The sequence below is a fragment of the Syngnathus acus genome, chromosome 14 (genome assembly GCF_901709675.1).
Source record: "Syngnathus acus chromosome 14, fSynAcu1.2, whole genome shotgun sequence".
Lineage (NCBI taxonomy): Eukaryota > Metazoa > Chordata > Actinopteri > Syngnathiformes > Syngnathidae > Syngnathus > Syngnathus acus.
In genome coordinates this window covers 6,687,015-6,700,237 of record NC_051099.1, presented here as the reverse complement: position 1 = coordinate 6,700,237, position 13,223 = coordinate 6,687,015, and the positions used below count along the sequence as shown (strand labels likewise).

The 13,223-nt window shown below is 41.6% G+C and overlaps 5 protein-coding genes across 6 annotated transcripts in view; 3 read left to right on the top strand and 2 right to left on the bottom strand.

Annotated features, from left to right (window-relative positions):
- Positions 1 to 13,223, bottom strand: part of gng8 (guanine nucleotide binding protein (G protein), gamma 8) — a 757,718-nt gene that overhangs the window by 292,659 nt on the left and 451,836 nt on the right. The gene's annotated exons all lie outside the window — the stretch shown is intronic.
- zgc:165604 (uncharacterized protein LOC792578 homolog) lies at positions 67 to 3,604 on the bottom strand. Its single transcript, XM_037269048.1, has 7 exons — positions 3,037 to 3,604; positions 2,156 to 2,310; positions 2,015 to 2,081; positions 1,806 to 1,937; positions 1,582 to 1,737; positions 406 to 528; positions 67 to 328 (listed from the first exon to the last, which is right to left on the bottom strand). The coding sequence occupies exons 1-7, from the start codon at positions 3,098 to 3,100 to the stop codon at positions 120 to 122; spliced, it is 906 nt and encodes a 301-aa protein (XP_037124943.1). The 5' UTR covers positions 3,101 to 3,604; the 3' UTR covers positions 67 to 119.
- On the top strand, positions 3,808 to 7,586 carry LOC119133354 (sodium channel subunit beta-4-like). Of its 2 annotated transcripts, none has more exons than XM_037269073.1 (6): positions 3,808 to 4,094; positions 4,185 to 4,364; positions 5,178 to 5,341; positions 5,406 to 5,625; positions 5,698 to 5,827; positions 5,950 to 7,586. In XM_037269073.1, exons 2-6 carry the CDS (start codon positions 4,280 to 4,282, stop codon positions 6,047 to 6,049), a joined length of 699 nt encoding a protein of 232 aa, XP_037124968.1. In that variant the 5' UTR covers positions 3,808 to 4,094; positions 4,185 to 4,279; the 3' UTR covers positions 6,050 to 7,586. The 2 variants fall into 2 exon arrangements, with proteins under 2 accessions (XP_037124968.1, XP_037124967.1); XM_037269072.1 differs by having other exon boundaries at positions 4,182 to 4,364.
- LOC119133340 (olfactory receptor 52Z1-like) lies at positions 9,379 to 10,417 on the top strand. Its single transcript, XM_037269040.1, has one exon. The coding sequence runs from the start codon at positions 9,379 to 9,381 to the stop codon at positions 10,363 to 10,365; it is 987 nt and encodes a 328-aa protein (XP_037124935.1). The 3' UTR covers positions 10,366 to 10,417.
- On the top strand, positions 11,040 to 12,344 carry LOC119133337 (olfactory receptor 52D1-like). Its single transcript, XM_037269037.1, has 2 exons — positions 11,040 to 11,199; positions 11,305 to 12,344. The coding sequence occupies exon 2, from the start codon at positions 11,306 to 11,308 to the stop codon at positions 12,296 to 12,298; it is 993 nt and encodes a 330-aa protein (XP_037124932.1). The 5' UTR covers positions 11,040 to 11,199; position 11,305; the 3' UTR covers positions 12,299 to 12,344.

Genomic DNA, 13,223 nt, shown 5'->3' with positions numbered 1-13,223 from the left:
GGGCCTCTTGTCTCCCTCGTGTTAGTGACAACTCTCTTAAAATCACAAATGAATGAAATGGCACAGTCATAATTTGGAGAATTTATTTAAAAAGCAGCATGTCATGTTAGCAAAATGTCTTACACAAAGGAGCGCTTCATTAACGATGGAGTATAGCGGATCTCATTGTAGCCCTCCTCATCCTCCTCCTCCTTGGAGAGCCTCCATCGGCCGTCCTGGCCTGTACGATGAAGCCACGTCATGAGCACCACCAAGGCCAGCAGCATCAGGCTCATGGACAAAGTCAGCAGCACCCCCTGCAGGATGCCTGAGGAATTCCCTGCCACCGCTGCCAGTTATCAAAAACATATCAGTGTATATGGATTTTGGATTATGAGAGTGAGAAAAAAAAAAAGTGGTGGTCACCGCTGAAGACGGACAGGTTGACGTAGCAGTTCTCCGTCCCAAGGACGTTGGAAGCGGAGCAACGATACAGGCCGGATGTTTGTGAGGACACATTGACAATCTGGACTGAACCCGACAGCTCGCCTGGGAAATAATCAATAAATTTTCAGTAATGTATTCAATATAGACAACGCCAAAGTTGCGCTTCCAAGACCGCAATTGCGCTTTCTTTCCGCTAGATGGCAATGTTTCCATAGGATTGGACAAATGGCATTGATTTGACCCATTTTCACCTGGGCAACGTTAGGGTGACCAAACATCCTGTTTTGCCCGGATATGTCTTCTTTTTATTTACATCCTATCCGGGCGCGCGGTCGGGTGTAGTAAATTCATGAAAATGTGCGGTATTAATTGTTTTTTTCGCGGGATCAATTAGCATTTGTTTAATTTGACTGAAGTTTTGCATGACATTTGAGAGGACTTTTTTATATCATGCGGGGTACACCACCGTTACAGGTGTGTGTGACGTAGACACTGGGAGGGACCCGGAAAAGAAGTTTATCTGGAAAATTGACTAACGTCCTTTATTCCAGAACACCGGGCACACAGAATGGACAAGAAAACAACGAGGGAAAAATCTAAATATGATATAAATAATGAGGTGAGCTTCTTTATTTGTTAAATTAATATCCTTGCGACACGACTGATTTGTTATTTACATTATTACACTGAAAAGATGGTAAGAAACGTTTTGTGAAAGATGGTGCTATTATTTATAACGTCAGCATGTTGTCTGGGTTTTTAAGGATCATATCTGTATCTCAAAAACGGGTTGAGCAAACATTTAAGTGAAAATCAAAATATGGTCACCCTAGCCTACGCTAGCTTTTAAATGATGCCCATTTTAATTGGCAATTGGTTGGCAAAATATTGAATAAATTTTGTTTGACATTTCCTACTTAGCCATTTTTACTCTCTGGGCTGGACTCACTTTTTTGAAGGTGGTGACTTTGGTGGCCTCAATTTTCCACTAAAGTAAAATGGTGTTTATTTTATTTTAGTTGTACCACCCCCACCTTCAAGGTTAAGGCCTCTCTTCTCTAAAAAAAAATTACCATTCAAGGGTGGCATAAAATTGCTGACACCGACATTAAATAGAAGAACTCATTTTGTATGGAGTAAAGATCAAATTCTAACCCTCCATGTTGATAGGAAGTGAAATTTCCTCTGGGTTGAGTTTATCCCAGTGGATCTCCGGAGTGGGAATGCCCTCGGCAACCGAGCAGGACAACGTGACGCTACCCCCCGCGTCTGTGTTGCCGTCCCACTGGCACGCGGGCAGCGATGGTGCCACTGTTGGCGCAATCAGCAGATTAACATTGTTATTAACATGAGAAGTAAAAATGTGTGTCTAAACATACCTAAAACTGTGAGCTGGAGTTCTCCTATGCCGGGATCTGCCGTTTCTGGAGGGTTGTTGACCATGCAGCGATAAATCCCAGCGTCCGACACGTGAGTATCGTTCACCATGATGTCTGCACTCCATGGGATACCTTCCAAGCAAGTGGGTCACCTTCTTTTAGTTGGTTTGTCTAATCCTTGTTTTAAAAAAACTAAATCATGGCTATACCTGTAAAGCCCACCCTGCCAATGAGGGAGGGGTCTTCTATAATCTGGCCGTGGTCATACACGATCACCTGGAAGGAATTCTTGCTCTTGGAATCATGATGTCACAATTTCTTCCAGGAAAACTAAGAATAAGTGTGTAGACCTGAATGGGGGATTCCGGACTGGAGAAGGGAGCCATGGTCCAGATTATGTTGAGTCGGGAGAGGGGGCTGGAGGTGAAGAAGGAGCAAGGCAGGATGACGTAATCCCCTCGGACCACCTCCACCGTGGATTCTCTCATGGTCACCCTCAAAGCATCTCAGGCAAGAAATGAATGAATGGAGAATTGCTTGTTATGCAAAATGCTTGTTACTATCGCTAGATGTCAGTGATCAACACGGATCATAGTACCCCATTGCCTTCATAATGACGATAACGTAGTGGTGAGTGAGAAACCTTTCTAATTTTTCACTCTCACCCATTTATGTGTGTGAGTACGTGCGTACGTGTGTGTGTGCGTGTGTTTGTGCGTGCGCTTGCGTGCGTAAGTTTTTAATTGAACTCGACAGCACTGACGTGGAGCCAAAACCAATTGCAGGCGGAGTGGAAAAACAACCCACTTGCTCTCGAACATTTGTTTGTGCATGCAGCATATAATATTATCCACTGCTAAGCTAATGCTAAAGTTTGGACTTAATTATGTCACGTGACAACACCACAATAATAGGAACAGGATTTTACAGTGTGTGTGTGCATGTGTTTGAGAAAAATCCACCTGCTGCTGAACCTAACCCTTAATTCATAAATATTACTAATTATTACGTTCTATCATTATTAATATTGTGAAAACTTGATGTGCTCAAAGAAAACATTTGTGCAGATTCGGAATCAGCGTAAAAGCAATCATGAAAAGTTTTCTTGCATCTCTGATTAAATACTGTAGTAAAATTGCAACAAAAAAACCATACAACAAAATACTTAATAAATGCACTCTACAATCAAAAGTGAGCCTATAAAGTTGGATTACAAGAGAAGTGAACTCACTTGTCTGAAGGGCCGCAAAGCATACGCACAGGGTCCAGAGCGTGTGTCGTCCCGTGGCACCCATGGCTGACAGGAGGCAGTGTGAGAAACGAGCGAGTTTCTCTTCACTCCCCCCACCCCCACCCCGTGTGCCAAAAATGAAAACTAGGCATGCATGATTAATGTATTGAGCAACGCTGCTTCATCTCACCTCTAATTGTCAGCTTGGTGGAGAAAACAAAGGCAGCATTATGGCCACTGGCCATCATCAGGGAACATTTTTCTATCTGGAAAAAAAAAAATCCTTACTATGCTTGGTTAAAAAAAAAAGTATGAACAAAAACCCTAAGTTATATTCTGCCCTGCACTGAAGACTGCAGCAGTCTTCCTTGCTGATGATTGAATGCATGTTTATTGCAGAAGAGCTGTCCCGTTGTGAAAAATGACTGCAGCACTTATGTCACAACAATGCACTTGCAAGCTGGATCACGGCGGAGCACAATTTGACCTTTTGAGCATCGGATACATGATCGATACCACACTGCATGTTTATGATGGGGTCCACAAGAGCAAACCCAGACATGCAGCATCAGGGAAATGACGCTCGCCGTGCGGTGTGGATCGACCCTGGGGCCGCATTACACAAGCCCAATCTGCACTGCAGAACTTTTCCCTGCTCATCACAAACACTCTGACAAAAGTGCCCGCATACACACCCCGAGTCAGCAGTGGGGCCGAGGGAGGGAGGGAGGGAGGGAGGGAGGGAAGGCATATGGGGGAAGGTGATGGTGGCACGTGGCCAGCGCAGAGGACAGGCAAAAGTTGCTAGATAGCCTGAGGGGTGAGCAGAAGGAGGAGGAGTCAGCTGCTTTTGGGGGTCTCCACTGGCAGCGTCTCCTCCCGTCCGGCTGCCTCTCCTCTCTAATTGTCTCTCTAGCTCGGCCGCTCCTGCAATGTGGCAGCCGCTGCAGTGAGAATGCGGACTGGCGGATTCTCCTTGAGTGAACCCTGACGGTGCAGCACGGTGAGAGTTGGCCGCTGAGCCGCCGCGCTCCGGGCCACGGAGGAAACACAAGCAGGTAGGTTCATATTTGAAGGACACTTTGAAACTTTTCCGTCCGTATGATGTTTCATTGGTAGTTTCAATTGTTTTGTGTTTTCTTCAGAAGCATCCATTACGCCAAATAAAGTGCTGAGTGTGGCGAAAGGACATTGTCGCAAGTCTGGCTGTTGAAACGCTTCGGAGTGAAATTCTTGTTTGGACATGGACGTCCGTGGGATCTGGGTCGATGCCCTGACGCTGGGCCATCCACACACAACCTTGAACCTGGTCCTCGCACTACTGCTTGGTAATGTCATCAACTGTTTCAACTCCCATATTGTCGTTTTGCTTTGGCGGCTGATGCTTCAAGATGAAATTCTCCGCTAAATCAATTTTTAATGAGTTAAGTTGTGAGGAACGGATGTGGTCAAGACTGACTCAAGCATTTGGAGAGCATCAAAAATCATTCGGCGTTAATGCACAAGAGGCTCTTTTTTTTGTTTTCAATTCGCTTTGCATTATTCATACAGGCACTTAATGCGCTAAAATAAAAAAAAACGTGTGACATCTCTGAAACGTCAGCTCCAAATGTTCTGCTTTACTCGCCATAGTCAGAACAAGGTGACAGCAACTCTGACACCAGATTATGACTTGTGAATTTTGTGTGGCGGATGTAATTGTCACAAACACAGGAGAGGTGTTAGTCGCGCTTCACCCTTACTGTTACTATTTTTGCAAACTCACCATGCACCATAGCACAAGAGGAATTGCGATAGCGAGGGCGCGAAGTGAAGGAATCAATACCAGTCTCTCACACATGTGACCTCCTTCACTCCCCCCCCCCCCCCATTTGCTGCAAAGATGCTCAACCTCATTTTGACCTTGATGTTATTATGAGCAAATTGGGAACTGCATCATAAGACAGCTTGTTTGGATTTCGCATTGTTTCCCCCTCTGTCATTGCACCTGTGCCTTGAGTTGTGCACAACGCTGTGTCAGCATGTAGTTTCCACAATACACACTAGATGGAAGCATTAAACACAAGTGGAGAAGCGCTGGCGGACTCGCATGTGCTGCATTTAGAAAGAAAGTGGGCTAATGCTAACGTGTCGCTCCTCAGTTGTGAAGCCTGCTCAGGCCTTGGAGATGATTGTCGGCAAGATTCCTTTCCTGCAGGCCGTCAATGGCAGCACGGTCATGTTGCCCTGCTCGTACGCCAGCTGCATCGGCATTGAGAACCTTTACTTTAGATGGCAGTTCAATGACAATGGCACCATGCAAACGGTAAGCCCTCCAAAATGGCGGCCAGTTGTGCGTGGGTTGACGGCGTTCCTCTTTTGCCATCAAGGTGTGTGATGCCGTGATACCGTCAGAGGGGGTGGTGCCAAAAGTGAAGATGCATAAAGAGCGCTTTGAATTTGTGGGCAAGAATCAAAACCACAACATTTCCATTTTGTTGTGGAACATCACCTTTGAGGATGGAGGCCAGTACACTTGCTTTGGACGCAACCCCAAAGAAAAGGAGAAGAACCACAGCGCCATCTTCACGCTCATTGTGGTGGACGAGCGTGAGCGACTCAATCTTCTCTGGTCTCGTCGTTGATGTATATTGCGGCCGGTGACTTCTGTGTTTTCCGCAGTGAGGGAGGTGGACAACACGCTGACGATCATCATAGCTTCCGCTGTGGGCGGAGCTATTGCGCTGCTCATGGGCTTCATGCTGCTGAAGAACTTCACTCTCTTTGTTCTATCCAAGCTTGAGGAGAAAAAGTGAGTTCATGTTCTTTCAATATAATGAACACAACTTGGATGAGGTGAGATGGTGCTGTTTGAGATGCTGTTGATGTCTGTTCTTCTTCTCCAACAACCCCCTTCTTCCAACCGTCGAGCAGTAAGGAGTGCCTTGTAACTTCATCAGGGATCGACAACACAGAAAACGGCCTCTCAGGAACGAAAGTAGACTCAAAACCCAAACCTACAAAACAGAAATGAGGACATGCATGCATTTTAAAAACCTTAGGAGTGCTTTTCGTGCCTGCCTGGCTTTGATTTTCAAATGTACATGCTATGCACAGGAGAAAAGATTTTAGATGCTTTTGTCAAACGTGATTTACACGTATGATTCAACCAAAGACACCAAGGTTCAATATTTAGACCTCCTTTATGTCAAATTGAATTAGTTCTCCGCATTTTTCCTTAAATACAAAAGCGCTCTTTTTATTTTTCCAAGCACGTTTGCTGAACAGGGCTTTACTCATCATTAGCGTCAGTGTAAAATGTAGTATAAATGCAAAGTATGGATACATTACATGCAAATATTACAAAAATAGGGATCATCTCACTTGAATTCGACAATCCTCTTAATGTCCTACCAGTGTTGCTGCTTTCATGGAAAACAATTAATGCAATTCATGCATGTGACATGAGTCTGCATTTAGAACGCTTTAAAAAAATAAAATAAAAAAACAACGCGGGTTATATATTCTATTCCACTGACAGTAATAATAGTTTTAGCTCTGCGAGGTCAATTAATAAAACCTCATATACTACAAAATCATATCCTATTTTTATGGCCATGCATTGTCCGTGTCCAGTCCTGGTTCATTTGTACTGTATTAATCCACGCAAATGTTTTACCACAGTTATTTGAATGGCAAAGCGAAAAAGATGTTTTGCCCTGTGAATTGCGAAGTACCTCCGTGACCACGTGACTAGCGCTCATATTGCACGCTGGGTAGTGTAGTACCAGTGTTCTGCCAGTCGACGTGTCAAGATGAGCAACACATCAGGAAATGAATTTACGTTTTATATTTATAGAATTGCACCTTGAAAAGATTACCTCTGGATTGTAAGGCAAACAAATGCTGGAGGAGATCAACTAAAGTGTGAATGGGCAACGGGTGTTACGTCATCATTCTGTAGTGTGATTTTTTTAATTTATTTTAGAATACAAATTATACTGTGCCTCCATTCTTTAACCGCTGGCTATTAGCAAAGCTATAATAAAGGATGGCTCGGTTGATATTATACGCCAGTGGTTGAAGAAGAATTCCCTTTGACGGAAATTGAAATCATTTTTTCTGAAATGATCCCAGATTACTGACTACCATATTTGTTGAATTGTATAATGTGATGAACCTCTGAATGTAATTCAGTTTGTTTATGTATATTCTGATGGAGAGGGCAGTGTGACGATCATCAGTTCTATGCAAGTTACAAAATGAGTGCATGCTCTGGCTGTAAAAAAAAAAAAAAATTGTAACACTGATCCTCTGAGTCACTGTGATGATATCGCAAGCAATACAATTTATTATTATCTGGATTAGGATGTTGGGTTGCAAGGAGAAAGGAGAACATCCAAAAAGAACCATCTCGGACCCCATCATCAGAATCTGCAGTGTGCAGACTTGCCCCATCATTCTCCATCGCTGCACGCAAATATTCGCCTCTAGCTTGCCCACAGATGTTAGGCGTTAACCTCTGAACCTGTTTGGTACTGAAAGAACAAAATAAAGTTTGGAGCAAAATATGCCTTGTCTTGCTCGTTTTATCAGGGTACACTCAAACAAAAGCAACATCGAAAGACTAACTTGCAAATTTAAGTCAAATTCAATCATTTGGGGAACAAACTGCAGCACAATACAAGACACACAACAGGTTGAACCTGTCCCCCTTTGTTGCAAACACTTGGTATATTCCAATTACCTGCAGTAATTCAGTGCGAGTGCAACTTTACCAGCGCTTGTCACAAAATGTAGCAACCTGATGATCCTTCAAGCCAGTGCCGGCTCTACACAGGGGCAAGAGGGGGCAACGCCCCCTCAAACAGTTGTCCTGCCCCCTCGAATCAAACTTTTAGAAGTGAAAAATCCGCTGATACTAAATGCAATAAAAGCTATTGGTGATCACAATTATTTTCCTTGGTACAAAGATTACTGGCCTTTGGAGAAAGTTTCATCAATGTTACATCAGTATTCTCCAAAGGGAGCTCAACTTTGTTTTCAACCCGTCCATCAGCTTTATTCTCCAGGCACTGCTCAACACACGAGGGACTAATTGCCTTCAAGAAGAGTGGAAACAGCAGACTAATAGGTACTAATGAGCATGTTTAAACTGTATCATGTGGGGACAAAACAACACGTCATCTGACACAGTATCACTGTGTGTGTGTGTGTGTGTGTGTGTGTGTGTGTGTGTGTGTGTGTGTGTGTGTGTGTGTGTGTGTGTGTGTGTGTGTGTGTGTGTGTGTGTGTGTGTGTGTGTGTTTCTGTGTGTGTTTCTGTGTGCGTGTGTGTGTTTTAAACCTCATTTGATACTGAAGTTACGTGATTTGGCCATTTAGAAACAACGCAATATTTACTTAAAAAGGAAGTCAAACACAAACTTTTCTTTACGATATGTTTTATACACCCCACTAATGTAAACACAGCATTTGTGATTAATATCACATTTGTGGAACATGATTCAAGTATCAAAATCCATATTTTTATCAGTCTTTAGGGGCAGCTATTTTGCCGCTTGCTGTCGACTGAAAATGACATCACAGCTTCTCAGTGTAACAACCAATCACGGCTCAGCTGTTTTCTGTTTTCTTTAACACTATCTCTTTAATTTTTATTCATTAAAAGCAATTGTGGCTTTAGTATCTTGCTTAAGGACACTTAGTCACAAAACCACAACCTTCAGCTTGGGAGACAACCACTCGAGTGTCCAACAAATGCTGCTGTCAGATTAAACTCAAGGATGTCCATTCATCTGTCCTCCATTCATTCTTCTCTGTACCGTTGAGTTGGGGCCTACCCCATTTTATTTTAGTTGAGAAGCAGGGTACACCCTGAACTGGTCATCAGACAATCATTACGTAGCCTACTGGTTCTTAAAAAATATTTTATTAAATTGCGAATTTTCCTACTGTAGATATTATTGTGTGATCAGAGCGCAGTTTTTTCTACATCATTAATATTTAGTCATGTATATATATATATATATATATATATATATATATATGATTTTATTTATTTATTTAAGTGTCATTTGAGCAGACTATGTTCATGTTAACCAGTAAAACTGTCACATAGGACTTGTCAAGGGAGCCTGAGGGGCGGGGGGGTGACCATAGAAACAAGAATCTGACCAAGGACATCCAAACGAAGCCCATCTGTATGCTTAAAAAGACGCTCGTGCACGGTACGAACTCAGGTGCGTGGAGCGCAAGACCTCATCACAGGTACTATGAAAATATATGAAAGTTACTGCAATCTATTTATGCTGCAATACAATTGTTTGCTTTTCATGTCAATTCCTCATTGATTCCTTTCAGGATGAAGAACACCACGACCCTAACGTTCACCATGACGGCATTCGCGACCCTGGAGAACCACAAACATGTGTTCTTTACTCTCTTCTTCTTCCTCTATATTGTCACTATCTTCCTCAATTTACTCCTGATCAGCACCATCCACCAATGCAAACAGCTGCACCAGCCTATGAATATTTTTGCATCTATGTTATGTTTCAACGAAATCTACGGTAGTAGCGCGTTGCTGCTTCCGGTTATGAGCATCCTTTTGTCGAAGACGCATGCAATCAGCGTCAACGCGTGCCTCGTTCAAGTCTTCTTCTTGCACACATTTGCAGCTTCCGAGTTGTGCATACTCGCTCTCATGGGTTACGACCGCTATGTTGCCATCTGTTTCCCTCTTCACTATCACACCATCATGACTCCTTCCAGGATCTACAAACTGATTGCAGTTGTGGGCCTTTATCCGTTCATTGTATTTGGTTGTTTTTTCAGTCTCACTCTGCGGCTGAGTTTTTGTGGGAAATTCATACCCAAGCTATACTGTGTCAATATGGAATTAGTCAAAAATGCATGTTCAAATGCATCCCTCATAAGTATTGTTGGGCTTGGGCTTGTTGTGTTGTTTTTGTTCCCTCAGCTGATTATGATTATTTTCTCCTATGCACAGATAATCAGAGTTTGTAAAAAATTATCTAAAGACTCCCAGGTTCTTGCACTTAAAACATGCGTGCCACATTTATGTTCTGTTTTAAACTATAGCATTGCGTCCCTGTTTGAAATTGTTCAGACTAGGTTTGATATGAGTTATGTTCCGATTGAAGCGCGGATCTTCTTGTCAATGTATTTCGCCATCATTCCACCTGTCACCAACCCGCTGCTATACGGACTCGGAACGTACCTTGTTCGAGTTCAGATTATAAAACTGTGTGTTAAATATAAACTCCTTCCATTAAAATTTGCAAAAAGGATCATTTCAACCGAGACTTTTACTGTGAGCAAGCAATAAATGTTTTTTTTTATGAATTGTATCATGCCTGATGTGGTTATATAAGATTTTTTTTAATTAGTACTACAATTTGTTGTTATCTTTGTTTGTTTGTGTAGACATCTTTTGAGTCACTAATCAAGTTGTGTTTTAACTCATTGGGATTAAATCAATCTTTATTTCCTTAAACCAGTTTAAAGTAAAAGTGGCCCATCTAAACTGAAATTGATTTTAGATTCAACTCATGCGTTCATACTTATTTTACTTGTTTTATTGATTTTATGCACAAATTTCTTCATGAATAAGACACCGGTCGATATATTCAAAGTTTATGATCAAGAATAAATAAACCTGTGATTAAAATTGCATTTTATCTGTCTTCTTTGTTTTTATAGTTCAAACTGAATGTTCTGCACATCAAGTAAAAATATAAACTTATTTTTTGTGAGTTTCACAACAGAAAACTTTCCAGCTAAAATCCCAAAACACCTCGTTGATTATGAAAGTAAGTTCTGGCGACAGTGAATGTTGCAAACACTTATCGCATTAGATTATACCAAATACAAAACAATATCTCGTGGTTAAAGATTAAAACAAACTAAGTAATAAGTAAGTCCCAACCAATCAAATTGATAGGTAGCAAACACACACTGTACAAAGAAAACATAAACAAAGAACAGTGGAGGAAGGACGCATCGAGGGAGTTTGGGGATAGCAAACTTGTGTGACCATAGCAACAAGAATCCAACTATGTACCCGGAACAACAAAGCAAGCCCACCTCGAGTAAGCTTAAAAAGATGCCCTCGCACGGGATGAGCTCAGGCGCTCGGAGCGGAAGATACCAACTCGCACAGGTACTCTCAACCAATATTTAGAATCGACTGCGGTCGACTGAGCTTCTGCAGTATTTATCATGAAATGTTTACGTGATCAGCATTTCTCATTTTGGTTCCTTTCAGGATGGAGAACACGACGCTAACGTTCACCCTGACTGCATTTGCCTCTCTGCAGAAATACAAGCACGTGTGGTTTCTTTTTTTCTTTACGCTTTATGTTGCTGCCATGTTCCTTAATTTACTCTTGGTCAGCGTTATTCACCAAAACAATCAGTTGCATCAGCCTATGAATATTTTTGCATGTATGTTATGTATCAACGAGCTCTGCGTCTGCACCGCGTTACTGATTCCAGTGATGATCTTCCTCCTGTCAAAGACGCACGAGATCAGCGTCAACTGGTGCATTACTCAGGTTTTCTTCCTGCACTCGTATGCGACTTCTGAGTTTACGATACTCGCTCTTATGGGTTACGACCGCTATGTCGCCATCTGTTACCCGCTCCACTATCACGCCATCATGACCCAGTCAAAGGTCAACAAACTGGTTGCATTTGTGGGGCTCTATCCAGTCATTGCATTTGCATGTTTTTTCTCTACCACTCTGCAGCTGAGTTTTTGTGGCAAAGAGATAGTAAAGATGTACTGTGTCAACATGGAACTTGTCAAAAACGCATGTTCAGTTCCATCCTATCTGAGTATTTTGAGCCTTGCGCTTGTACCCGTGATGAACGGCCCTCAGCTGATCATGATTTTTTACTCCTATGTTCAAATATTAAGAGTTACAAATAAAGTATCAAAACATTGTCAAGTTAGTGCTCTTAAGACGTGCTTACCGCATTTATGTTCCATTTGCAATTTTAGCATAGCCGCCTTCTTTGAAATTGCCCAGAACAGGTTCGATATGAGTCATGTTGCGATCGAGGCACGGATCTTCTTGTCAATGTATTTTGCTGTCATTCCGCCTGTCGCCAACCCACTGCTATACGGACTCGGGACATCTCTTGTTCGAGTTCAGATTATAAAACTGTGCATTAAATACAAGATCCTGCCATCAAAGAAAGCAAAGAAGGTAATTCCAACTGAGACTTTGACTTCTAACAAGCACTGTGTGTGTTAACTTCAATGATTCAACATTTATGTCCACAATCCGGAATAAACGTAAAAGTACACTATCAAAATGGAAATAATGATTTTCAGATGCAACTCACGCATTCTTTTTTTATTTACTTTTACTTCTTGTAATAAACAGCGTGTAAATCTCATAAAGCGAAAACTTCTTTGTGATTAATTGTGGTATATAGCACATATAACACCTGTCACTATATCTTTGATGTTTATGATCCAGAGTAATTAAATAAATATTTGATTAAAACTGTCTTCTTCATTTGTAATTTTCAAACTGAATATGCGCACAATTTAATAACTTTCCATGTATGTGGTGCTGCAAAGGAAGAATCATATAAAAGAAATTGGAATATATATAAATATTAATATGGAACCCTTCTGACAGAAACTGATCCACATTTTACTTATCAGGACAAAAACTTATTATAGCTAACATACGAGAAATACCTCATTTATTATGATGATTATCTGTTATTTAAGAAAGCATAACATACATTATGCTCATTAGTAGACTGTCAATGCCTTTGGGAGCAATTAGGAACCTTTTAATTAGGACGATGAGACCCGATCTAGTGAACGGACAACACTTGGAGGAAATGTTTGTGTAATGGTGATGTAACAAATGATAAATTATGTTAGCATTGAATTAATCTCAGGGCAAGAAGGAAATGAAAAAGAACTAATGTCTTTTAGTTGCATTGATGCTGAGCTACATTGTTGGTTTTAAATGAATTTTAAGCAAGATTATCTTAGATTTGCACAACAGACTACCATTCTTCGACTCATATGACAATATGAAATATGTAAAGCAACATTAATATATTCTGAGAGCAAGAGTAATGAATCAGAATCAGCTTTATTAACCAAGTTTGTGCATGCCAAACAGGGAATTTGACTCCGGTTGATCTCGGTCTCTG

Excerpts from the sequence above, each read along its gene's own strand:
- LOC119133337 (XM_037269037.1), top strand. The coding sequence starts at position 11,306 with ATGGAGAACACGACGCTAACGTTCACCCTGACTGCATTTGCCTCTCTG.
- LOC119133340 (XM_037269040.1), top strand. The coding sequence starts at position 9,379 with ATGAAGAACACCACGACCCTAACGTTCACCATGACGGCATTCGCGACC.
- LOC119133354 (XM_037269073.1), top strand. The coding sequence starts at position 4,280 with ATGGACGTCCGTGGGATCTGGGTCGATGCCCTGACGCTGGGCCATCCA. Across the intron at positions 5,626-5,697 it reads GCTCATTGTGGTGGACGAGC|TGAGGGAGGTGGACAACACG; the intron begins GTGAGCGACTCA and ends TGTTTTCCGCAG. Across the intron at positions 5,828-5,949 it reads TCCAAGCTTGAGGAGAAAAA|TAAGGAGTGCCTTGTAACTT; the intron begins GTGAGTTCATGT and ends ACCGTCGAGCAG.
- zgc:165604 (XM_037269048.1), bottom strand. The coding sequence starts at position 3,100 with ATGGGTGCCACGGGACGACACACGCTCTGGACCCTGTGCGTATGCTTT. Across the intron at positions 2,082-2,155 it reads GTCCGGAATCCCCCATTCAG|GTGATCGTGTATGACCACGG; the intron begins GTCTACACACTT and ends AATTCCTTCCAG. Across the intron at positions 1,738-1,805 it reads ACTCCAGCTCACAGTTTTAG|TGGCACCATCGCTGCCCGCG; the intron begins GTATGTTTAGAC and ends TTGCGCCAACAG.